This window comes from Herpailurus yagouaroundi, unplaced genomic scaffold (assembly GCF_014898765.1).
Source record: "Herpailurus yagouaroundi ecotype Mexico unplaced genomic scaffold, PumYag 199, whole genome shotgun sequence".
Lineage (NCBI taxonomy): Eukaryota > Metazoa > Chordata > Mammalia > Carnivora > Felidae > Herpailurus > Herpailurus yagouaroundi.
In genome coordinates this window covers 6,535,573-6,560,589 of record NW_024412430.1, presented here as the reverse complement: position 1 = coordinate 6,560,589, position 25,017 = coordinate 6,535,573, and the positions used below count along the sequence as shown (strand labels likewise).

The window sequence follows — 25,017 nt, the reverse complement described above, 5'->3', positions numbered from 1 at the left end:
GGAAGGAAGGAAGGAAGGAAGGAAGGAAGGAAGGAAGGAAGGAAGGACAGAGAGATGGAGGGAGAGAGGGAGACTTCCAGATCTTAAAGAAATAGGGATAATTGGCATACACCATTTCTTGGTATATAGGGAGTTTTATGAGTTATTAAATTAAATGTGAGCCTTTTACTCATTTGGATAGAATCTGTTCTGCATAATTCTTGATATCTAAACCTAAAAACTGCTTACTTCTTAGCTTGCATTCTCCAAATACTTATATCATAAAAGTTTACCTTTTTTTCTACTTCCCATCCCACCTAAACTTGTATTGCATAAAAGTATACCTATGAGGCAAATTGGATCCAGAAAATAAAAAGAATTTGACCTTGAGCCCTTCAGTTTAGAGGTAGCTTCTGAAACTGCAGAGAGATGTTTCCAAGCTTTTCTATTAACTACCTGACTTTGTGTTTATTTGCTTTTCTAGACTTGCTAGCCATGTAAATATACTCCTAGGGTGTGTACTTTCACATAACTAAAGTGAAGAAAGTGGAAGGTGGGGATTTAGTGGTTTTAAGCACTTATTTAGTGCAATTCTACGGGAACTTTAGTTGATGATTTTGTACTTTGTTTCTGCTATATGGAGGCAGCATATTAATTGACAGTATATGAAAAACTCCACTAATTGTGCAAAGAGATTGAGCCATTGGTTATTTTTCTTTGTTACTTCTTCCTACAATAAAAGGAAGTGTCTCTTTTGGAAGGGCAGATCTTTGGTCTGTACTGGTGAACAGAATCATAGACAAGAGATGGGCTTATGGTCCAATGTCTACAAAATCTAGGAGATTGTTTGAATACCATGGCAAAAAAAAAAAAAAGTGTGTTGGGAGGGAGGGTCATTTAATGGACAGAGCCACGATCTTTTCTCAAGGGGGAAGAAATGCAGTGTAGCATATAAACTTGCGAGTAAAAACAATACAGTGTCTGAAGATACTGGAGATTCAGGATAATGACCCATCTTGGTTTTAGATCCAGAGACCATTCTGAGGATGCCAGGGACATCCTCCAAAATACCTCCTAACTGTGTCTTATGTAAAACTAATGACAAGGAGAAATGCTCCAGGGTAGGAGCGGTGGTTGGAAATGAGGATAAGAGGTTCCAGCAGAAGGAAAAAAAAAGGATTCTTCCTAAGGGAGAACTATTCTTCCTGTTACGCAAGAGGAAGTTTCGTCTGAACCTTGATTACAAAGAGTATTTCCTTTATACCAAATAAATTCTACTAATACCAGGGTAGCTGAATAGGTTTTATCTCCTGTTTGATATGTAATGTCTGGCCTATGGTATTGATGGCTTAAAAATCCCTGAACTTATTGGTGATTACCTATTTGTAGTGAGGACCCAGCAATGAGAGCTGGGACTTCCCCTGCCATTAATTGATTATATTTACCTTCTACTGGTTGAGCAGGTATTTTCAAAGTGCTTTCATAGTGGTGCTAGTAGCCAAGTTCAGATGCCCTCATACCTAGCTTCTTTCCACATACACCTTGCCCACGTTCCTTCAGACACAAAGTGGCATCTTCATTTTGATAATCGCATTTGTTTTCTCTCAGGGATGCATGGCACCAAGATTGTTTATTTCACCTACGTGGCCACTGAAAAACCATGGATGGCTACTTGTAGATAGCTTGATATAACTTTTAAAATCCCTGGACTTTCATTCTGTCCTGAATTTCCCCTTTGATCATGGTTTATTAGCCATGGCACATAGATGAGTGGACAAAAAAATTCAGCAGTAACAGATTTGTTCAAATTTAGTTTGGGCAGAGAATCAAAAATCAAATCCACTTGGAATATATACGCGTGTGTTTATGTGTAAAGAAAGGTGAAACGGGGACGCCTGAGTAGCTCAGTTGGTTAAGCGTCCGATTCTTGATTTCCGCTCAGGTCATGATCTCAGGGTCATGAGTTCAAGCCCCGCGTTGGGCTCCTCACTGGGCGTGAAGACTACTTAAAAAAATTTTTAAAGGTGAAGACATGCATGTATTTATGTGTGAGAGCTGATAGCATTTATATGCCCATCACATATTCTCCACCATCATATTTACTTTTCTTTTTAACTGGAAGCTTCATAAATGTTAGTTGCAGGAATCTTTAGGATAAACTGTTTCCAATCGTACTAGTACAAATAAACAAATAAAAACCAGAAAAATGTTTGGTGTCCATAGGAAGATACTGAGCCCCAAAGAGAAAACATGATACTCACACTGCAATAATTGAATAGGCATCCTCCTAATGATATGTAAGTAGCTACCTTACAAGGACAGATTTCACAAATTAGGTTTCTATTTATCCAGAACAGCATTGTCCGGTATCCAGAATGGTAGCCACATGTCACTATTTAAATTTAAATTAATTAGAATTAAATACAACTTAAAATTCACTTCTTCAGTCACACTAGCTGTATTTCAAGCGCTCAATAGCCCCATGTGCCTGTGGCTACCATTTTGGAAAGCATAGATGACATTCGATCATCACAGGAAGTTCTATTGGAAAAGGAGAGGGATGTGAGAGAATATTTTGAAATTAGGAATAAGGTTGGGTAGATTGAATCTGATCTTTTCTACAAAGCTTGGAGCACTATAAAAAAAAGGCACATCCTTGAAACTGAAAAAAGTTAAATTAAGACCAGTTTACTTGGGAAGCAACAAGATACGAGCATGGTGAACTTTACAGCCAGAAGATTGTGAGATACAATAATTTCCAAAATGACTACAGAAAGTCACAGATGATAGTTCTACAATTGGGCTCTCTTGAAACCAACAGCATATATCTAGTTGTCGTGTGTTGGTAAGCAGAAATCTTCAAAGAAGCAATGACTTTGTTTTACAGTTACTCCAAAAACTTCCATTCCACTTAGAATGCCACAATCCAAATAAAAATGAAAAGATCCCCGATACTTTGCATAAAATCGTTCTTTGCTAGCATGAGATCAGAATGAGTGATAAGAGCATATCATGAGTAAATACCACCATCACTGAATATTTATAAGGCACTTGCAATGTATACAGAATCGTGCAAGTTTCTTTGAGAGCTAGCAGTTTAACAAGAGGCTGCCTCTATACTCAAGTGAAAATCATTAACAGAATGATTCAAGTCTGAGAGGGGCAAACACTTAAAACATGTGCCATTCTGATTAATGGGTAGTGGTAAGAAGAATGCTAATCCTTGAAAATAGAACAGTAATACAGCCTTTGTTAAAAATACCCCTATGAATACAACAAATGTTTTTACTGATAGTGACAAAGGGATTCTATACATGTCAGGAAAGTTGAGTAGATTTATTTGTTCCATATACCGTAACTGTTTTCCCCAAATATGCCATTACTTTTATGATAGGAAAGGGGCACAAAACCACTAGGACATCACTGTTTCTGACATGAATGGAAAAATCTATTCTAAAATAATATTAGAGTAATTGCCAGCAAAGTTCTTTATTTAGAATGAAGTCTGTTAGTTCCAAAATGTAGTGAAGCTTTAGGTCGTCTCTGAAAATATTTCAGTTTGCTCAGTGACCTGATAAGTCAATACCTTGGAAAAGGCATCACTATTCACCATTGGGTTTTCAGATGTTTACCAGGACAGAGGTCTTGACAGCCTACTGATTTGACATTGTTTGCCTGGATTATGAGATCTATGGTCAACAGCAGATTTCTGGACCTAAAATTATTAAATGTAGAGTCTTAACTGGGTTCGCTCATTCATCAGCTGCCAGCTAGAGGTCAGTCTGTGCCTCTGCTGAGGGTAGATGGCCTTCTCTGGAAAGACCTTATCGTCTAGCAAGCTAGTGCAGGCACATCCTTTTTGTGGTGAGAGATTCAGTCACCTAAGAACTTTTGTAGCTTCTGTTTGTATCACATATGTCAGTATCTCACTGGCCCAAAGCAGGTCACATTGATGAGGTTTTTGAGGGGTGACAGTGGGGCTCATGGGGTCCAGAGCCGACAACCAAGAAAGAATTCTTGAAGATGTCTTTTGGTGCAAAAAAAGTGATTTTATTAAAGCATGGGGACAGGACCCGTGGGCAGGAAGAGCTGCCAAGGAACCAGGAGAGACTGGTTATATACTGTGGGGTTGGGGGAGGTAAAGTCCAGGGGAAGTTTCCAGAGAGATTTTCGTATGCTAAAGACTCACAGGGTACTGGAGGCTGAGCTGTTGTCAAGCTAAAGTTGTTTTCCCTCTAGCAAAGCATTAACATGAAGACAGTAAGGAGTTAGTTCCTGGAGAAACATTTTACTCTGCCTGCCTCAAGTATTTATCAATGCGCTGCAGGCCATAAGGAAATGGAGTTCTATATGCCATTTCCTTCAGCCTTTATTTCCCACAATCACTCTGGAGGGGTGATGGAGACTTTTAGGTGCTTCAGGACTATGATCTCTATCATTTTTCCCCCTTTCCTTTGTTCTTGGGCAGCCAGGAGTGCCTGAGGAATATCACACATATCCCACCTGGGGGGGGGGGGGTGTCGCCTGTCAGCTTGCCTTAAGCTCCCTCATCAACGTGCCCCTGAGGCAAGTGGTGAGGCAGGGTGCCTGCCTGGAATGAAAGGGCATTGCATATTTACACCCGGAAGGGCATAGAAATAGGTAAGAGGAATCAGGGTCATTAATGAAATCAATCTACCACAAGTATATTTCACCTAACTATAGAGTGCATGGAAATCTAAAGCAAGGTTTAAATGGAAAGCGTTTTAAAAGGAGGCACTGCATTTATGTCTCCATGATAGAAGAGCCTCCTCTTCTCAGTCTTTGCTCTCTAATAGATTTTAAACAAACAAATGCAAAAGCTCTTCTACTAAAGTAACTCAGAAAGTAATCTACTTCCACCTAAATCTTAATCTACCAATAGATAGAAATTTTGTATCCTCCTCAGGAGTTCTGTAACAAATTGCTGTTCTGAACCTACCTGAATGCAAAAGACAGGTTAGCAAATAAAGAAGAATGTCGCATTCATATCTTGCTGGGGGTGGGGGGGAGTCCTTCCTGAATCAAAAGTTATCATGATTTATTTTTTTCTGATACAAAAAGTTTTTTCCCCAGAGAATTTATATTTATTTATAAATTTATTTATTTAAAAATTATTATATATAATATTTGTAAAGTTATAAAGGTACAAAGGAATGCTTTCCCTAAAATTTACTTTAGGATTTGCCCCATGGACAAACTGGAAATATCACCGCAATTAATAAGCAAATCCATGTGTCTCTGAGAAACAGAACCTAATAAAGATAGTATCTCTACCAACAAAGTTAAACACAATGATCTAAATGATTCGAGACGCTATTAAAATGACAGTAGAGGTAGAAAGGGGAGTTTGGTCTGAATTAAACAGATGAATTGTCTTCATTCAGAAAACTTACTGGATAAATCACCCCTTTGTTTTTCTATTTAGGCAGCGTCAGAATGCCTGCCTGAACTTTTTTTTTTTTTTTTTTTTTTTTTACTGAGGATTAAGGAAAAACAGGAAGTTTGGGCTGCTACAAATCCAGTCCTCATATCCACAATCCAGCAGGCAGGAAAGAAGAAAGCAGTGAGCCCCAACACTGAGAAGTATATGCAGCATTTCTATTTACCTCCTCTTATCCAGAACTTAATCTCATAGCTGCACCTGGCAGTGAGGGAGGCTGGGAAATGTGGTCTCCATTCTGAACAGCCGATGCTCAGATAAAATTTGATAACTCTGTAGCCAACAGAAGGAGAAGACGAGCACTGATGGAACATGGCCAGCGGGGAGGGGGGTGGCTCTTCCACAGTAGGAATCTCTTCTGTGGGCCCTCTGTGCTGGAGAGTCCTTAAGCACTTCACCATGTAGTTATTTTCAGAAATCATTCTCACGAACCCGACTAACTGAATCCAGGAACTGGACCTGTTCCTACCCTCCACTTCCTTCTTTCTACATTCCCTGGGCTTCCAAATACCAACAGGTGATGAGAACACTGTCACGAAAGAAAAGAAAATAGAAACTCAGGAGCCTCCAAGTTTGCCGTAGTCCCCACCGTTAACATGAACTGCAGGACATAGTGTTTGATGAGGCAGACAAGGTAGCCTCTCACTTAAAATATTCACAGCCTAAACTGGGAGTTGACAGTTTGTGAGGGAAAATGTCGATATCCATAACAAATCAGGAGGTCAAACTCTACCAGTTAAGAAACAATGAATTCAGATCAAAGCATCCTCAGATTACTCTGTGACCTGTTAGAGACTTTTCCTCCTTTTTCCTCACGATGGCTAAGGATTTTGGGCAATATAAAACTTGGGGCTGGTAGAACAAGAAAGGAGGGGTAGCTGTGGGCTTCCTTGCTGAGTATTGGACTTAACAAGATTGCTGTTTTCCAAATATTCTTTGAATTGGATCCCAAAAGCCAGCTGAAGACAAATACTTCCTTAAAATTGCGTTTATCACCCTGCCCCACAGCGTTGGTCTTACCCAACATCCTGTGTAGAAAATAGTGAGGGGGTGCCTGGGTGGCTCAGTCCGTTAAGCGTCCAACTTCGGCTCAGGTCATGATCTCTCAGTTCGTGAGTTCGAGCCCCTCGTCGGGCTCTGTGCCGACAGCTCGGAGCCTGGAGCCTGCTTTGGATTCTGTGTCTCCCTCTCTCTCTGTTCCTCCCCCACTTGTGTTTCCCTCTCTCTCTCTGTCTCTCACTCAAAAATAAATAAATAAACATTTATAATAAAAAGGTGAGGCATGCCCAGAGATTTAAAAAAATGAAAATGGTGAAATAATAGGGCCCTATCCAACAATCTAGTAACCCTAATGCTTAGTAGGGGAAGCTAATATTGAATGTTGGTTGACATTTTAACAGCAGGTACTATTTGTAGTTTTTGGTTTGTGGTTTTCCCCCCCCCCCCCCCCCCCAACACGTAAGAAAGAACCAGGAAATATGCCTTCTAACTTCATGGCCATCAGAAATAAACTTAAGCCCTGGCATTCCTTCCTAGCTCACGGTTAGCTCTCGCTCTGCTCATACACCAGCACAACACCCCTGAACATAGCCTTTCACCAAATGTGGGGTGCGAACGCATGGAGCCTTCCGCTATGGTGCTGGGATTTTGTGCACTGGATGCTGAGGGGACAACCGTCCGTGACCCCTCGGATGGATCGGGAATGATAACCCCAAGTGCCCTCTTCTGCTTGTCTCTCCAACGCAGCTGTGAAGTTCGGGAGGATGTCCAAGAAGCAGAGGGACAGCCTGTACGCCGAGGTGCAGAAGCACCAGCAGCGGCTGCAGGAGCAGCGGCAGCAGCAGAGCGGGGAGGCGGAAGCCCTCGCCAGGGTCTACAGCGGCAGCATCAGCAACGGCCTGGGCAACCTGAGCAACGAGGCCGGCGGCGCCTACGCCAACGGACACGTCATCGACCTGCCCAAGTCCGAGGGTTATTACAGCGTGGATTCCGGCCAGCCGTCCCCTGATCAGTCAGGACTTGACATGACTGGAATCAAACAGATAAAGCAAGAACCTATCTATGACCTCACCTCCGTACCCAACTTGTTTACCTATAGCTCTTTCAACAACGGGCAGCTAGCACCCGGGATAACGATGACTGAAATCGGTAAGTGGCGGTCTCCTCCCCCACCTCGCTGTTGGCAATCGCGCTTTGAAGCTGCCATGGTCTTGTTTAGGCCGGGCATTTTCTCAGGTGTAGAGTCAATGACTTGCATTCGTGGCTTCTAAAGAAAAAAAAAAAATGATAATAATAAGACTGTCTGATTTAAAAAGTGCGTTGTAATAAATGGCATTGTTCTCCAGCCCCATAAAAGTTTATGTCAAGCAAAGGAGGAGAGAAGAAATTGAAAAAGGAAAGACGCTATCCGTAAAGAACAGAACCTATCTGTTGGATTTGGGCTCAATTTGGCATAAACACGGGAATTTCAGCAAGAATTCTGAGTGATACTATTTAAAATAAAATAGGGAAGGGATGTAGAACGGGTATGTGATAACTGAATGAGCAGGGCTCCGATTCTTGCTCTAAGATAATTTGGGACAAACCGTAAGCAAATGGGACCTCAGTTTGCTTCTTTGCAAAGGCAGAGGGGTAGATCAGAAAGATGGCTAAGCCTCTTGTAAATCTGAATTCATGAATTCTACATGGGAATAGAGTCTGAATCACTGGCAGTGAAACGAGGGTAGTCTGGAATGTCACAGAACATACGAGCAACAAATGAGTTACAGCGAACAGGGCTAGTCACAGTCACGATGGCATGCTTGCTTCAGCAACCTGACCCTCCTTTGGCTGCAGTGAGCTTTGATCCCTTAAGGCGTGGTCCTCAAGAGTGCCCTGTCCCTAGGTATGCGCTCTCCCGACCTGTTACAACTTTGTTTTGCCCTGTTAAGCTCAGGAGTCTATTAAATGTTTAACCAGTTGAGCTCATCAACTAACTGCCATAAAAATATTGATGGTTTAACACATGAGCGTCCTGGGTACCGAGGCCGCATGTCTCTATCAGGCTTCATTGTGGTATTTGGGGGCTGGGGGGTGGGGAGCAAGCTCGGTCTCAGGAACCTTGGAGCAACCTCCCCCTCTCATCCTGACCTCATCCTGGCCGAGCAGAGTCCTTAAGACCCAGGCCACCTGAGTTCAAATGCCGACTCTGGCTTCTTTCAGCTGGGATGAGTTGCTGGATCCCGGCTTCCTCCTCTTTCAAAAGAGAAAAGTGTTAGTTCCTAGATCACACGGTTGTAAGTAAGAATTAAATGAGTTCATACTCGCAAAGCAGAGGGATGTTGGACACTCGGCAAGTGTTCAATTGCTCTTAGCTGTTATTATTTGGATGCCAGTCACCTTCTCTGTCTAAACTGTGAGTAGGAGCCCGGAGCCTACGAGTGTTTTAAATAAAGTTGACGTGAACACATAATGAAGCACATGCCATATGTATCCTGGCTACTTCTGCCATCTGGGTGAGGAAGAAGTGATGTTACACAGTTATACAACCTGAAACATTATTTCTCTCGTTCAGCAATTTAGCACGTGACCGTGACTGAAGGGGTGATTGACAAAGCCCCTGTAAAGACATTCACAACTGAGAGACACAGAAAACAGAACATCCGCTATCGCAACAAAAGTTCATTATTCATTATTATTGCTCCCTTTAACCTTGTTTTTTAACGATGTCACAGGCACTTCACATACATTTAATTTTTACAAACACCTTATAAGTAAAAGTAGGATTCCCATTTTACAGATGTGGACACAGAGGCTTAGAGATGTCTCATGACCTTCCCAGGGTCCTTCGGGTCCACCAGGGCAGTCTGATTCCAGAGTCCTTTTGCTTATCTATTACCCTGTTACCCGCTCTGGGTTTAATATCCACGAACTGCACTGTCAACCAATAGGGACAGTCTTTTAAGGTGGGCTCACTCAATTTCCAAGAGACATGTTAAAAAGAAAAAGAAATAGGTTCCATTTTTTCCTTAATATCTAAGTGTCTGAGTCTGCTACTGATTTTGAACATCTGTATAAAACATAATGAGGCAAACACTCGTCATCGTTGGGCAGTCTTCTGCCCCCTACGAAGACTTAGAAAGTCTTCCAGGAATTCAGAAACCAGTTTCTCTGTGATTTAGAATCAGTTGGAAGTATTAGGGAAAGAGAACTACAGCCAAAGCCATCAAGTCTGGGTACCCTTCTCCAAGTAACACTTCCTCTCTGGCCCTCAGTCTATTTATTTATGAACTGATGCATTTGGACTACATGGTTTCAAAACGCCTCCAGATTTTCTACAAACTTCGATGCTCAGAAAACAGCCAGCATAGATTTTTCCTAACTAGTTCTCGGTACCACTAGTCTTTAGAGTTCTCTGGATATGCTGTAAAGTTTGGAGGTTTCTTCCATCAGACTGTCAGGCATGGAATTAGATTGTCGTGGCTGGTCTCAAATTTAGCAGGCTCCTAAGCCAAAGTGTTGACTTGGTTCTCGTTTCGTTAACACAACAACGCCATCTAGTGGACACAAACTCCTGCCATGGGTATCAAAAGTGGGTACCTTTGACGAGCGGCAGTAATGGGATACACTGTTCTTTCCTGCACCATCCAGAAAACTGCCACTCATTTCACGAAAACATTAAGTCCGCAACAGCATCGCTGGGCAGAAAGGCATCAGTAGTGTGGGGTGGTGGTATGATTCTAGAGCTGAATTTTGCCTGAGTTCAAAAACCGGGTGTGCCCTTTCCCATGAGCAAGTTACCTAATAGCCTCTTTGAGTCTCAGTTGTAAACCTGGAACAATAGTAGTCCCACCAGTGTGTGTTGATGAAGTGAGTTAATATTCCTAAGTTCTTAGGACAGTACCAATCAAGCATTCGCCTTATTATAATAGAAATGGTATTGCAATTTTATTCATCTCACGATAATTGATAACATTACCAGCTGTTACAGACAATATAATTACCTTTTATTGAGCACCTACATTGTGCTGAGCAACATCCTATATTTAATTTTCATAACAATTGTATTATGCCTATTATGGAAGTATGTTTATGTCCATTTTACAGATGGAAAAAAAGGCTCAGAAGTTACAAAACTTTAAAAAAAAAAGCATAATCAACATACAAGCTCAGGTCTGAGTAACATTAAAAACGATTCTTTGGACCATCATATTATATGTCCTCCCACCAAAGGGAGCCCCTCGCAAGTTAGTTGGCGTTCCCATAGCAAAACATGCTTGGTGTTTGTTGCCTGCCTGTTGCTCTTCTAGGTGCTACAAAGGAGCTCTCAGAGTGGGAAAGCTGACCTTCTGACCTGGCTTGATTTTTTTTTAATGTTGATTTTCATTTTGAGAGAGACACAGAGAGACCCTCAAGTGGGGGAGGCTCAGAGAGAGAGAGGGAGACACAGAGTCTAAAGCAGGCTCCGGGCTCTGAGCTGTCAGCACAGAGACTAATGAGAGGCTCGAACCCGTGAACTGTAAGATCATGACCCGAGCTGAAGTCAGACGCTTAACCGACTGAGCCGCTCAGATTCCCCTGACCTGACTTGATTAATGAGCATCTATACTAATCTCGCTGGTGACAAGCTGTCACAGAACAAACCCTATGCAGACAAAAGAGACAATCTGATTTTAGCCACATTTTTGACTGGGTGAATTGAAGGCTGTAAGGGCGCTACAGGATTTCTGAACATCGTGCCTGGCTGTTAGAAACCCTGGTCTGCTTCCTCTGGTTTCTGAAGGAACAGTGAACTGTGTACAAGCAGGACACTATTCTGATATTGAATTATCATAAAAACAGCTGTAAAACCAGTTTTCGGACTAGTTCATGTAGAATATGGCCTTACAGCTTGGAATTGTTTAATAAAAATACATGTTTGTGAACCATCAAACAGGGGTGCCTGGGTGGCTCAGTTGGTTAAGCATCCGACTCTTGATTTGGGCTCGGGTCGAGATCTCACATTTGGTGAGATTGAGCCCCACGTCGGGATCTAGACTGATGGTGTAGAGCCTGCTTGGGATTCTCTCTCTCCCTCTCTCTCTCTCCCTCCCCCCCACTCTCTCTCTCAAAATAAATGAATAAATATTTTATAAAAAGCATCAAACAAGTGTACAAGCAAAAGCAGGCAGATCCCAAAAAGTAAGCTTAAGGAATATCATCAGAGTCAGGAATATCCCCCAGAAAATCCAAACTTGTCTTTCTAAAAATGTACCAAAGAAACTACAGACTTCTTAGGTTAAGGACCTAAGACTCAATGTAAGGAGAGAAGTGTAGAAAATGCATGTTAGCCATTTTGAACCTCATAGCAATGCCTTCAAGTGGGTAGTGACGAAATCATTCCATTGTGTAGATGAAGAAATTAGGGGATTTTCCTTGAACAGAGTGAGTTAAGTGGTAAAGCTTAAATTCCAACGTAGGTTACTACCTCAGACTGCCAGGCGTTCTTTCAAAAACATATTTTTGAAATGTGCCAGGCACTCACAACCAGCAGACCGTGGCTCCTGCCCTCACCAGCTATGATGTGGACATGAAGAAAAATCATTGCAATTCAGTGCGTCCTTTACTGTAAGTCCTGGGTATGTTACCACAAACCCTCCTGGAGGTGAGGAAGAGGGGGGTATGGCTTGCCCCGAGCCATATCTCTTATCAGAGATGGCTTCTTCCCATGGTCTTGGTAAGACAAAACAAAATGTGGATAAACAAACAAAAATATGAAACATGTCAAGAATTATACCCTTGGGTTTCTCAAAATCCCATCGGAGGAAAAGCGATGAAATAAGGCAGGGACAAAAGTAAGCTGCAAATGAATATTTAGGCAGGAGTATTAACTGGGTTTAGCTGGAATTTCACTGCAAGCTGGCATGAGGATGTGTTCTATCTTTCGGGGTAAAATTTTGCAGTGGTTGGTGGTAGGGAGGGGATGCTGGGGAAGGGGTACCCGGCAAGCAAGCAAAGAAGAAAGGGGAGACTCTTGTATGCCCTCCCCGCCGTCGCTCTCAGATGGGCTGGGGGATTCCGCAGGACTAATACTCTTAACAAAAGCCCATTTAAGTTCAAAGATGGTTGATAATGTATCTGTGAGGAGCTAGACAATAAGATAGTCCAAATAACCAAACAAATGCTTTCATTTCTTTTTAATTTTTTTAAGTTTGTTGATTTGTTTGCTTGTTTTAATTTACATCCAAATTAGTTAGTATATAGTGCAACGATGATTTCAGAAGTAGGTTCCTCAGTGCCCCTTACCCATTTAGCCCATCCCCCCTCCCACAACCCCTCCACTAACCCTCCGTTTGTTCTCCATATCTCTTTTGTTCTCCATATCTCTTATGTTTTGTCCCCCTCCCTGTTTTTGTATTATTTGTGCTTCCCTTCCCTTATGTTCATCTGTTTTGTATCTTAAAGTCCTCATATGAGGGAAGTCATATGATATTTGTCTTTCTCTGACTAAATGCGCTCAGCATAATACCCTCCAGTTCCATCCACGTAGTTGCAGATGGCAAGATTTCATTCTTTTTGATTATCGAGTAATACTCCATTGTGTATATATATATATATATATATATATATATATACCACACCTTCTAATCCATTCATCCATCGATGGACATGTGGGCTCTTTCCCTACTTTGGCTATTGTTGATAGCGCTGCTATGAACATTGGGGTGCATGTGCCCCTTCAAAACAGCATACCCGTATCCCTTGGATAAATACCTAGTATTGCAATTGCTAGGTCATAGGGTAGTTCTATGTCTGATTTTTTGAGGAACCTCCATACTGTTTTCCAGAGTGGCTGCTGCACCAGTGTGCATTCCCACCAGCCGTGCAAAAGTGTTCCTCTTTCTCCTCATCCTCACCAACATCTGCTGTTGCCTGAGTTGTTCATGTTAGCCATTCTGACAGGTGTGAGGTGGTATCTCATTGTGGTTTTGTGTTGTATTTCCCTGATGATGAGTGGTGTTCAGTATTTTTTCATGTGTCAGTTGGCCATCTGGATGTCTACTTTGGAGAAGTGTCTATTCGTGTCTTTTGCCCGTTTCTTCACTGGATTATTTGTTTTTTGGGTGTTGAGTTTGATAAGTTCTTTATAGATTTTGGATACGAACCCTTTATCTGACATGTCGTTTGCAAGTACCTTCTCCCATTCCACTGGTTGCCTTTTAGTTTTGCTGATTGTTTCCTTCGCTGTGCAGAAGCTTTTTATTTTGATGAGGTCCCAATAGTTCATGTTTGCTTTTGGTTCCCTTGCCTCTGGAGACGTGTTGAGTAAGAAGTTGCTGCGGCCAAGATCAAAAAGGTTTTTGCCTGCTTTCTCCTCGAGGATTTTGATGGCTTCCTGTCTTACATTTAGGTCTTTCATCCATTTTGAGTTTATTTTTGTGTATGGTATAAGAAAGTGATCCCGGTTCATTCTTATGCATGTCACTGTCCAGTTTTCCCAGCACCACTTGCTGAAGAGACTCTCTTTACCCCATTGAATATTCTTTCCTGCTTTGTAAAAGATTAGGTGGCCATACATTTGTGGGTAAGTTTATTTATTTTGAGAGAGAAAGAGAGCAAGTGAGTAAGGGAGGGACAGAGAGAGAGGGAAAGGGAGAGAGAGGGACAGGGAGAGAGAGAATCCCAAGCAGGCTCTGTGCTGACAGGCCCACGTGGGGCTCGAACTCACAAACCTTGAGATCATGACCTGAGCTGAAACTAAGAGTCGGATGTTTAACAGAGCAAGCCACCCAGGTGCCCTGCAAATATGCTTTTAAAAACAGTAGGGGAAATCCATCAAGGGAGCTGTGAGACTAAGGGGATAAACTGCCTTCTACACACATTACCTGAGTTGGTTGTTGTATTTAGTAATTTTCTGTCCAGATAAAGGCAAAGAAATATGAACTCCTTGGTCTCGCCTATATAATCTTAAATGTAGATTTAGTTTCATCTTTCTTGTGTGTTCTATTTATGGAGCCTGAAATTTTAAGCATCAAAACTAGACGTAAACCTCTTTTTTGAAAAAAGTTACCTGTTCCAGATGCTGAGTATTAATAGAGGAGAGTACAAAAAGAGAGGAGTATGAAAGTGATCTAGTCCCTTCCACTACCACTTTATTCTATGAAGTCTACAGAGACAGAGTGAATATCGCTAGTGTGTTTTATTTGGGGGATTCTATCAAGATTGCTGTTTTAATTGTTACTTATTAACACCAAGCAGGTGCTATGGTCTTAAGGCAGCACCTTTAATGACACATGCTTCTACAGATCAATCTTCTATAACTGCTTGAATCTATCTATGCATATTCACATGTATATTTAATAAATATACATTTCTCTATGCATATTTACCTACTCGTTCAGATATGGTACAGGGAATAGAATTTAACTCTAGCTACATATTTCCCTCGCCCCTCTCATGGCACTGGTAGCAAAGACAGGTAGGCACGCGATTCCAGAACAACTGTCTGCTTAGTCATTGAAATGGATAAAAATAGACTAAATGAGAAAAATGATTCAAGCAATAGGGGAAAATGAAAATGCAGTGTTGTTTGTTTTTCCTGTCTTGCTTTTGGAGAAGACACCTTGTGAGCTTCCACTGTTCTCTAATACCTCTTGCTCCCTTCCCCAACCACAGGCCCTTTGCAGGTAGTTTAGGGACCACATTGAAATTGAGAGTCCTTACTCTACATGCTCGCCATGTGACTTTGTTCAAACTTGGTTCAGCTTTCTGAGGCTCCGTCTCTTCATCTGAAAAATCAGGTGGATTGCATATAATGACTTTGAAAAACTATGACTCTCCCACCTTGTGGTGGGAGCTTTGATCCTATGTATAGACATTCCCTTTGTTACAGCCACTTCCCAAAGAGAAGGGTAGGGTGGTGGAGAGGGGGGCTTGCTGGCAACTAGACTGTCCTGAGAGAAGCTCAAACCCTAGCCTGAGACCATGGCCAGCCCTGCCTCCTTCACAGGGAGGAAGACCTTAGGGGGTGGGATGACCCTGTCCGTGACGCAGTTAATAACCACAGTCAAACCAGAACTATGTACCAGCGTCTTCTCTCCATTCCTGCTCCTGAAAAAACAAAACAAAACAAAAACAAGAAACCAGATTAAAATGAGCATCAAGGATAACCAGAGGCAGCTGAAAAAGAAGGTGGCAACCAATCTCCAAATGCCCCAAGTTTAGGTACATTCAACGTAAAGGATGAAATGCTGTACAGACATAGCTTCAAGGTAAATCCACCTGTCCTCGCCTCCCAGACCTAGCCAGATCACCTTGGTCAGGTCTTACTCGACTCCTCTGAAATTTTAACACCCCTTTGTTCTTTGCCACCTACAGGAGAGGCTGCTATTTCTGGAATCCTGCTTTCTATCTTAAAAGAAATTTCCTGAGTATGGGGACTGGGCTAATCAACTCCATTTGTCACATTTCTGGGATCTCTACCGTGGTCACACTATTGTATTGACCAGTCCATAGCCATGCATTATTCTAGAGTGTCCTAGGATCAGGGAACTATAGTTCTTTTCTAGGGTTATTCAAATCCATATCCTTCTAGATTTTCTTCAATAACCTCACAAAGATAATCTAAAATCACCCACTGATATGTTGCACCCACTTTAGTATCATGCTCAGTGCAGCAATTCTCCACAACTGGAGTAAATGGCATAATGGATACAAAAGTACTTTGTGACCAGCAAGGCTCTATAAACAAATATAAATATGGCTTACATTATAAGCAATACAAAGACATACATGCAATTCAAGTATTTGTACATGAATGCATATTAGTCCCTACATGCTTGTACCCCCACTAATACAGCTTTCCTAATGTGCTAGCATTTGCTATGTGAGGTAATTATTCCAACTCACCTTTTCGAATTTCAGTTGAAAATGTGCAAAATTGAGGCACCTGGGTGGCTCACTCGGTCAAGCGTCCGACTTCAGCTCAGGTCGTGATCTCACAGTTGGTGGGTTCGAGCCCCACGTCAGGCTCTGTGCTGACAGCTCAGAGCCTGGAGCCTGCTTCAGATTCTGTGTCTCCCTCTCTCTCTGCCTCTCCCCTGCTCACACTCTGTGTCTCTCTGTCTCTCAAAAATAAACAAACATTAAATTTTTTTTTTTACAAAAATGCGCAAAATTGATCTTCCTCAGTAGACTTTTCCTAGAGATACGAGTTTGGGATTAATTTTTGATTCAGAATTCAGAACATCGTAAGAAAACTCTAAAATCCACCAGCCAATCAATCAATCAATCAATAAATATTGAGAAGCTGCCAGAAAACCAATTCCACTTTATATACTCAATTTCAAAAGCCATAGTAGATATGAAATATTCCACAGTAAGGAAGAGGAAAGGAGAGAGAGATTCTGCCTATGGCTTGTGGAGGGAAGAAATGTCTATTCTATGCTTATAAGGTAGCCTCTGAAATAGCCCCCATGTCAGAAGAGCGTTTCAGGTCATTGAGAGCTTTGACACTGGCTCTTGGTGAGAGCCCTGAGTTGCTTTTCCACTGACTGGAGTGACTATGTACCACTTTCACCATAGTCTCAAGCACCTATTTTGGGAAGAACTGGTTAAGGTTAACCATGTGTTCCACATGGGCCATGGAACACAGACATGGCATTTGATGGCCAGGTGACTGGAGGTGAATATACTCGGGTTTTGTTGGCAGAAGATACAACCAACTTCAGAGGCTCTCCTGCTCAACAGGTACAGGATTTACCTCTGTGATGTTCACAAATGTGGGGAGATCTGTTGGAAGTGTTCCAAGCTGGAAAGACTTTTTGTTTGTTTGTTTGTTTGTTTTACTTTATTATTGCTTTGCTTTTATTTTAGGATATAAACTTTTTCCTGTGACAAAATGCCTTCAACGCTGAGGAGAAAAAATTTTGCTCTTTAAATTTGAGTCACATTTGTAAGACTCATTGTGGAACTGCTCTGTGGTTTTCAGACAGGTTTGTCGTAGGACGATTTGGTGCTAGATGACTTAGAAAAAACTTATTTTAAAACACTAGTCAATTAAAGGCCTTATTTAAGTAATCAAGTTACTTTTAAAATTTTAGATTAAATGTTTGAAAATGTAAAAGTTACCTCCAAAGATTTCCTCTGAATTAGTTTTTCCTTAAGGTCAGAAGTACATTGACTAAAGGGGAGGAGGAGGAAATGAACGGTCAATCCAGGGCACCTGGGTGGCTCAGTCAGTTAAGCGTCCAACTCTTTTTTTTTTTTTTTAATATTTATTTATTTATTTTGAGAGAGAGAGAGAGAGAGAGAGAGTGCGAGGAGGGGAGGGGCAGAGAGAGAGGGAGACACAGAATCCAAAGCAGGCTCCAGGCTCTGAGCTGTCAGCACAGAGCCCAAACGCAGGGCTCAAACTCACAAACCTGAGTTTGATCATGACCTGAGCCAAAGTTGGATGCTTAACCGACTGAGCCACCTACGCGCCCCAAGCATCCAACTCTTAAATTTTTTATTTTTTATTTTTTAACATTTATTCATTTTTTTGATAGAGAGAGACAGATTGTGAGTGGGGGCCAAAGCAAGCTCCAGGCTCTGAACTGACAGCACAGAGCCCAACGCGGGGCTCAAACTCACGGACCATGAGATCATGACCTGAGCTGAAGTCAGATGCTTAACCGACTGAGCCACCCAGGTGCCCCCCTCCCCACCAAGCATCCAATTCTTGATTTGATTTTGGCTCAGGTCATGATCTCACAGTTAGCGAGTTGGAGGCTTGCGTTGGGCTCCGTGCTGACAGTGCGGAGCCTGCTTGGGATTCTCTCTCTCTCAAAAATAAATAAATAAACTTTAAACTTAATTACCTAACGGTCAATCCATATGCAAACAAAATCCAAATAGAAAAAGTCAATCCTAATGATGGCCCTGAGCAGTTTTCATAATTAGGTGACCCACTAATTGTCCTTTGGGTAGGGTATGGAGGTGCAGTTTTTTTCAAGAGAGCAGGGAAGGATTTTAATGGGCTCTGACTTACCTTGTTCTTGTTTGTTCCATCTGAGACTCTTCAAATGCTTTTCAGACTGTGAGCTGTACCCTCACTGTCTGTAACTCTGAAAGACTTCCCCTTATGAATCAAAACAAAGAGAAATTCCCACGTAGCCCCTCAGACTCAAGTCGCCATGCTTCACACAGCCCTTAGAAGATGTCTCTGCTGCTAAATCCTTCTGTAGATAGAAAATCAAACCCAAAGACACTAAGACTCTAAGATATTAAGTGACGTCCCAAAGGGCACAAAGGAGAAGTCTAAAGGGGTCCATATTGGCTTCTGCTGTTTTACAACATAGCTCCCTTAGAACTCATCAACTCTAGGACATTGAAGTAAGTTGATGTTTTCTGATTGTTCTTTGAAGGAGATCTTTCACTGTGAAAGTTAACTTTGAAATGTAATGTTTTCATAATAGACTCTTTCTCAATTTTATCAGCTAGTTTGAAGAAAAGAAACTATAATTTCCCCCCAAGTTAAACATATACCATCGCAATAAAACAAAACACTTGGCGATTCCAAACAGCTTTCCATTATTAAATTATTAAGAAAGCCGCCCCTTGATGGTTCATTTCTTTTGCTGCTCATGATGCTTTTTTCATTTGGCTTTAACACAAATGCTGGATAGATTCTTTCAGTTTTTCTTTATGCTTTACATTGTGCTTCCTTTCCTTCTATTAAAATGCTCTTACCTGAGCCTCCCGAAATTTGAGAAAATATTAGCCATTTTATTAACCATCCATTCATTCAGTCTCTGCTCAGATATTACTATTACTTATCTGATTTTTTCATTGTTTTTCTCTATGTTCCTATTTTGTTGAACTGTGTGGATCACCTTTTCATCATTTTTTATAGTTAAGGACATCATCTCTTATTTTGTTAATGTATTTTTTTCTGAAGAACTCTACGAACATTTTGGTTTCAGTCCACATGAAGTACAAATCTGTTATGCCAGTTTTTGATAAAATAATTGGCAATAGAATTTGTACGAAAAGGAGACCAGAAGCTATCTTAATTCACTGGTGAGGGGGCAATGGTGGTTAGACGGTGAAAGTGAGCCAACAAAGGGACTGTGGGTTATTTATGCCCCAGCTCCTTCTTAAAAGAATTTGAGAAACTTAAATGCTAAAAATATACTACTTTCCTGTCGAGGATATGCGTCACTAATAGGTGGCTGTTTTAATTAAGCTTAAAGGTTGTTGATGTTTTTATGCTGACAGCACAATTCTATTTATGCTAGAAAAACAATAATCACTAAGTAGAGATGAGAAAAACCAGAAAGGTCTTAAAATTGACATTGTCCTCTCTGACACTGTCTCCTAGTGCATCCTAACCAGTACACTTGTTCTATTTAATGACAGAAAATGTACAAAACTAGCGGTCTATGGTCAAAAAGCAAAATGCACACTTGGTTAAATGTTTCACTTTTCAACCAGTTGTTCTAATATATTATAGTCACTGCCTCGGAGCATGGATTCTGAGGAATCGTGATATCCCAAAAACCTAACACAGGCACTTAAAACTCGCCTTGAGCAAGTCCATAGAGATATCCTGGCATTCATTCAAAGTAAATCCCCTAAGAATTCCACTTTCACACTAGTAGTACAAACGAAACAGAGAATTGAGTGGTTCTCTAGATCCTTAAGGCAAGTGATAAATTAAAAATTCATTAATCATTTTGATGGAGGCTGAGATACAGTATTTTAGGGAGGATACTTCCAAGTTTAAAAGAAATCTCTTGTGGAGGAAAATGAATAGAGGGTATAGTTCACCAAGAAGAAGCCGTACTTTCTCATGAAAAAAAAAAAAAAGGAGGGGGAGGAGAAAGAATTAGGAAGTTCAGATGCAACCCCCTCTAGTCCTATATATAGCGTGGAGTCTCAGCTTTCTCGCCTTGGTACAGTTGGGCCACGGTGCTCTTGGTAATAACACTGAAAGCAGCAGTTTTTAAAGATATACTCAACTTTCCCCGCTCCCAGGATGTGGGATTCTAATGAAACCACCTGTGTAATCCGTGTCAGAGATGCTGCAGCCTTTGGAGAGCACCGTTTGCTGAAATGTCTAGTGAGGGCTAAAATAAGCCCCTTTGGTGGAAAAAAAAACCCGCTGAGTGGTTGAAATCAGAGTTGCAGAAGGTCACTTGCTATTTTAAAAGCTGCAAGCTGGTCCTCATTTTATAGCATCACAGTTGTAAACAAGAAATTGTCACCTTGCTTGTCAGTTTATGTATTTCTCGCTGAAATAGACACACGTAGCCTTTTTTTCTGCAGAGAATTAATTAATTTGGACGACTTGTTTCCAAACTGCTTTGCTGTGCGGAGCAGTACATACGAAAAACTATTTTTTGTGTATTTCTTTAAGGGTTACTTCCAAATATTATTTTTGGCATTGTGCTATGATTAGCTTTTTAAAAAATTTTTAATGTTTATTTTACTTTTGAGAGAGAGCGAGCGAGCGCACATGCAAGTGGGAGAGGGGCAGACAGAGAGAGGGAGACACAGAATCTGAAGCAGGCTCCGAGCGATCCGCACAGAGCCTGACATACAGCTCAAACTTGTGAACTGTGAGATCATGACCCGAGCCGAAGTCAGACGCTTAACCGACTGAGGCACCCAGGCACCCCTTTCTTTTTTTTTTTTAATGTTTTAATTTTGTTTAATGTTTATTTATTTTTGAGAGAGAGAGAGACAGAATGTGAGCAGGGGAGGGGCAGAGAGAGGGAAACAGAATCTGAAGCAGGCTCCAGGCTCTGAGCTGTCATCACAGAGCCCGACTTGGGGCTCAAACTCACGGACTCGAGATCATGACCTGAGCCGAAGTCAGACGCTTAACGGACTGAGCCACCCAAGAGCTCCAATGTTATGATTGATCTTTAAAACTCCCTTTACCTTTGTGAACTTTATCATATGCATCTCAACCATCTCTAAATGCTTTAAGGAAAGACTTCCTTCCTACTTTTTTGATTTATTCAACAGATCATGATGAAGATTGATGTGGATGGGGGAGAGGTGCGCACAGAGACTAAGGAGCCAAGTCACTTCTGGAATTATTTAGATACAGTCCATTTGGAAATGGAAGAAAGAGGTTAGCTCCAGCCCCAGGGTTCTCTAATTTTTGCACACACCACTGAGAATTACCATCAATTTTATTCCAGCTTTCTCTGCAAAATTTTAATTTTTCTCTTCTTATCGCCCACATCATAAGTGGATTTAAGATTACCCCTAAGAGTTCCAGAGAAGTGTGACAATTTTAAAAATATTTTTTTTTAGAATTTTTTCATCAACGATGGTAATTTGCTTATATCAGTTACTTTCTTTTTTATTTTATTTTTGTATATCGGTTACTTTCTCTTTATTGGGGGACAATTGGCATACAAAAATCTGTTCCTATTATTAAATATGCAACTCAGTGAGTTTGGAGATACGTGTACCAAAATCTGTGCCATAAACATTTCCCTATAACAGTTATTTTAAAGATTTCTAGGATGACTCCTACACTTGACTCAGATGTTGTTATTTCTATCTCATAAAGAAAATTACTTAATATGTGAAGTTACCAACTCTATTAGTCGCTTATAAGTCTTGTGTGCCAACAAGCCTTCCTTCAAGAAAAGTAGCAGGGTCAAAGTCTAAAAACAAACAGCCATTTTATGGTGGGGGGGGGGACGGTGGCAGGGGTAGAGAGAAAGTGAGAGCAAGCCATTTTTTCATACAATTTATAAACAGAAAATAAGGATCATAGACTTGATATTAACCTGTAATTACACACCCAGTTTTCCCTTGCCAGCATCTATGTTTGCATTTCACCTCACCAGGATCTAAAAGAAGTGACTGAGCATATAAAATTGTTTTTTTCTCATTCCTTGACATCGTTTTATAAACTAGCAAAGCAGCTTGCGTACTCTCAGTGAGCGAGACAAACCACTATCTCACTGAACATGTACAGAACCCATATACAATCTTAACTCCTGAGAAAATGTAGCTGCGTGTTCCTATCCACTTTCGAAATATCTAGCCTCATCCCTGATACCAGGAAGAGCAGAGGGTAGAGTTCATGGACATTGCTTCTCAGGGCGGGAAACTTTCCCCTTTGCCAGTCACCTGGGCCATACTGCTGTCGAACCCCTCATCCCAGCACCGTGCGGGCGGGCTCTGTCTTTAACATGTGCCATCCAGGGCCCACGCTGGTTAAAGAATCCGACGAGAACTGGGCCCTAACAAGCAACTGCAATCCAAGTCCGGGAAACGGATGAAGGGTGTGCGATTGCCCAGAAAGATTCTCTGTCCTCTACTCTTTTACCTCAGTCTCTTTGTCTGGGCTTCTCATGTGGTCGGTCCCTGGAGAGGACTGCGTTTACTATTACCTTTTCTGTTTTTCCAGGCAAGGACTCTTGAAAGTTCCTTTGGCTCCTAGCAGGAACTTTGTATACTGTGTTCTTTGTCTCTCCCTTTGTCCCCTTCCTCTTAAATCCTTCTCCCCTTTTCACAGCCGCAGACTCTCAGTCCAGGCAGACCATCTCCTCTAATGGCCATGCATCTTTCTCATCGACAGAACGCGCCCTCGGGCCCTGCTCCCGTGGGACCAAGTCTAGCTTTACCCTGTGTTTTATTGACCTGAGCCTTGAGAGGGCCGTCAGGTTTTGCATGTGGCTTGCCTCTGCATGGCAGACCCATGGAACAAAGTGGGGAAGGGCTGTCCTGCAGCTGCCACTACTGTGTCTTTACTGTCGCTGATAGTTATAAATCTTATGTCAAACAGAGATTTGCCTTCTATTTCTCGCCACAAGGGAATGGGAAATAATAGCGCACGTTCGATGTTTGACCTCAAAGCCATCGTGCGTGCTTAGGCTTTAAGATGTCACGGTTCGAGGGGCACCTGGGTGGCTCAGTCGATAAGCGTCCGACTTCAACTCAGGTCATGATCTCACGGTTCGTGATTTCGAGCCCCGCATCGGGCTCTGTGCTGACAGCTCAGAGCCTAGAGCCTGCTTCGGATTCTGTGTCTCCCTCTCTCTCTCTGCTCCTCCCCCGCTCACACTCTGTCTCTCTCTCAAAAATAAATAAACGTTAAAAAAAAAAAGATCTCATGGTGACAGTACAGAGCAAGTTACGTAATACAGTACAGAGCCTGCTTGGGATTCTCTTTCTCCCTCTCTCTCTCTCTGTCCCACCCCTGCTTGCACGCACACACACTCTCTCTCAAAATAAATTAAAAAATAAAAAAAGATTTTTGAACAAAGGATCAGTATAAGCTTTCTAAAATCCTTGTGAAATAGAGCCGAAAATGGAAGAGTGGGTGGGTGGGTGGATGGATGGACGGATGGATAGATGGACATTTTCAATATTACCTTTATTAACTCAACATTGGTTGAGCGCCTTCCGTATTTAATGTTCTTCCCACCCCCTCTCAGCCACATCTTCTGGTCCTGTACATAATATTTCAGAACTCTCTTGAATCCAGAACCTCCTCGTATCTTGCTTGAATGATCACCAACCCTGATTAATCTCACGTACTCCCTAATGCCACTTCATCTTTCTGCCATGGCCAAGGTCACCTTTGTAAGACAAAAAACTGACCGTGTCGTTCTCCTGCTTCACAGCTTCTACTAGCTCCCCGTTGCCTAAAGTTAAAATCCAGATTCCTCGGCGTGCCTTACTCAGCTGTCGGATCTCTAGTGACAATTTCCTTGCCTGGTCTCATTTCTCCCCATCTCTCCGCACACTCTGTGCCGCAAGCACGATAGTGTTCTTGCCGGGAAAGACAACCTGATTTCAAAACACCACTTGCTAGCTCTATAAAAATGGATCTAAAGTCACTCCCTCATTCCCTCAGTAAGAGGGAAATTGGTTGTAAAGGGTAAGGACTGTAAGGACATGAAATGTAATATGAGAAATTATCTAGCTCCTAACTAGCTTTCTATCTGTACCTTTGTAATATCACTCCCTCTACCTGAGGTATACCTATCTCTTCTCCATGTGACAAACCTCTCCTCAGACCCAGATCAACAGGCATCTTCTCTGTGGTTACATTCCAGCCTCCTGCAGACTGAGTTAGATACATTCTTATTTGAGCTCCCACAATAACTCAAGGGCATTTATTATATCATGATATGATATGATATGATATGATATGATATGATGATACAATGTGATATGATGATATGATATGATACATGATATTGTAAGATCCTTTTAAAAAAAGAGACAACATCCTTTTTTAAAAAAAATCTATACTTTATAACCTGGTTCATAATAGCCTTTCAAAAAATATTTGTTGAACGAGTATATGAAGTCACTTGTGCTGGGCTCTACAGTCCAGCTCTTGAAGAATTCACACAACCTCAAAGGGTAAGAAACAAACAGACCCAAACAAATAACCACAGTGCAAGTCTGAGCGGAATAAGAGCTCTGGAGGTAGAATCAAGTGTAACAGCCGCCGACCCCTCTACCAAAGGGCCAGGGGAGGAGGGAAACCTTCACCAGTAATGGACATCTGAGCTGAGTCCTAAAGCCTGTGTGTGGATTTAACTTCCAATTTTGCCTTAACCTGTCCATGTATTTATTATGCCCACTCCTTCCTC

The 25,017-nt window shown here is 41.7% G+C and overlaps 1 protein-coding gene across 2 annotated transcripts in view; it reads left to right on the top strand.

Annotated features, from left to right (window-relative positions):
- RORB (RAR related orphan receptor B) overlaps positions 1 to 25,017 on the top strand; it is a 195,242-nt gene that overhangs the window by 143,134 nt on the left and 27,091 nt on the right. For both annotated transcript variants that reach the window (XM_040449339.1, XM_040449338.1), the window contains exon 4: positions 7,187 to 7,588. In XM_040449339.1, coding sequence (XP_040305273.1) covers positions 7,187 to 7,588 — 402 coding nt within the window. The remainder of the gene's footprint in view (positions 1 to 7,186; positions 7,589 to 25,017) is intronic.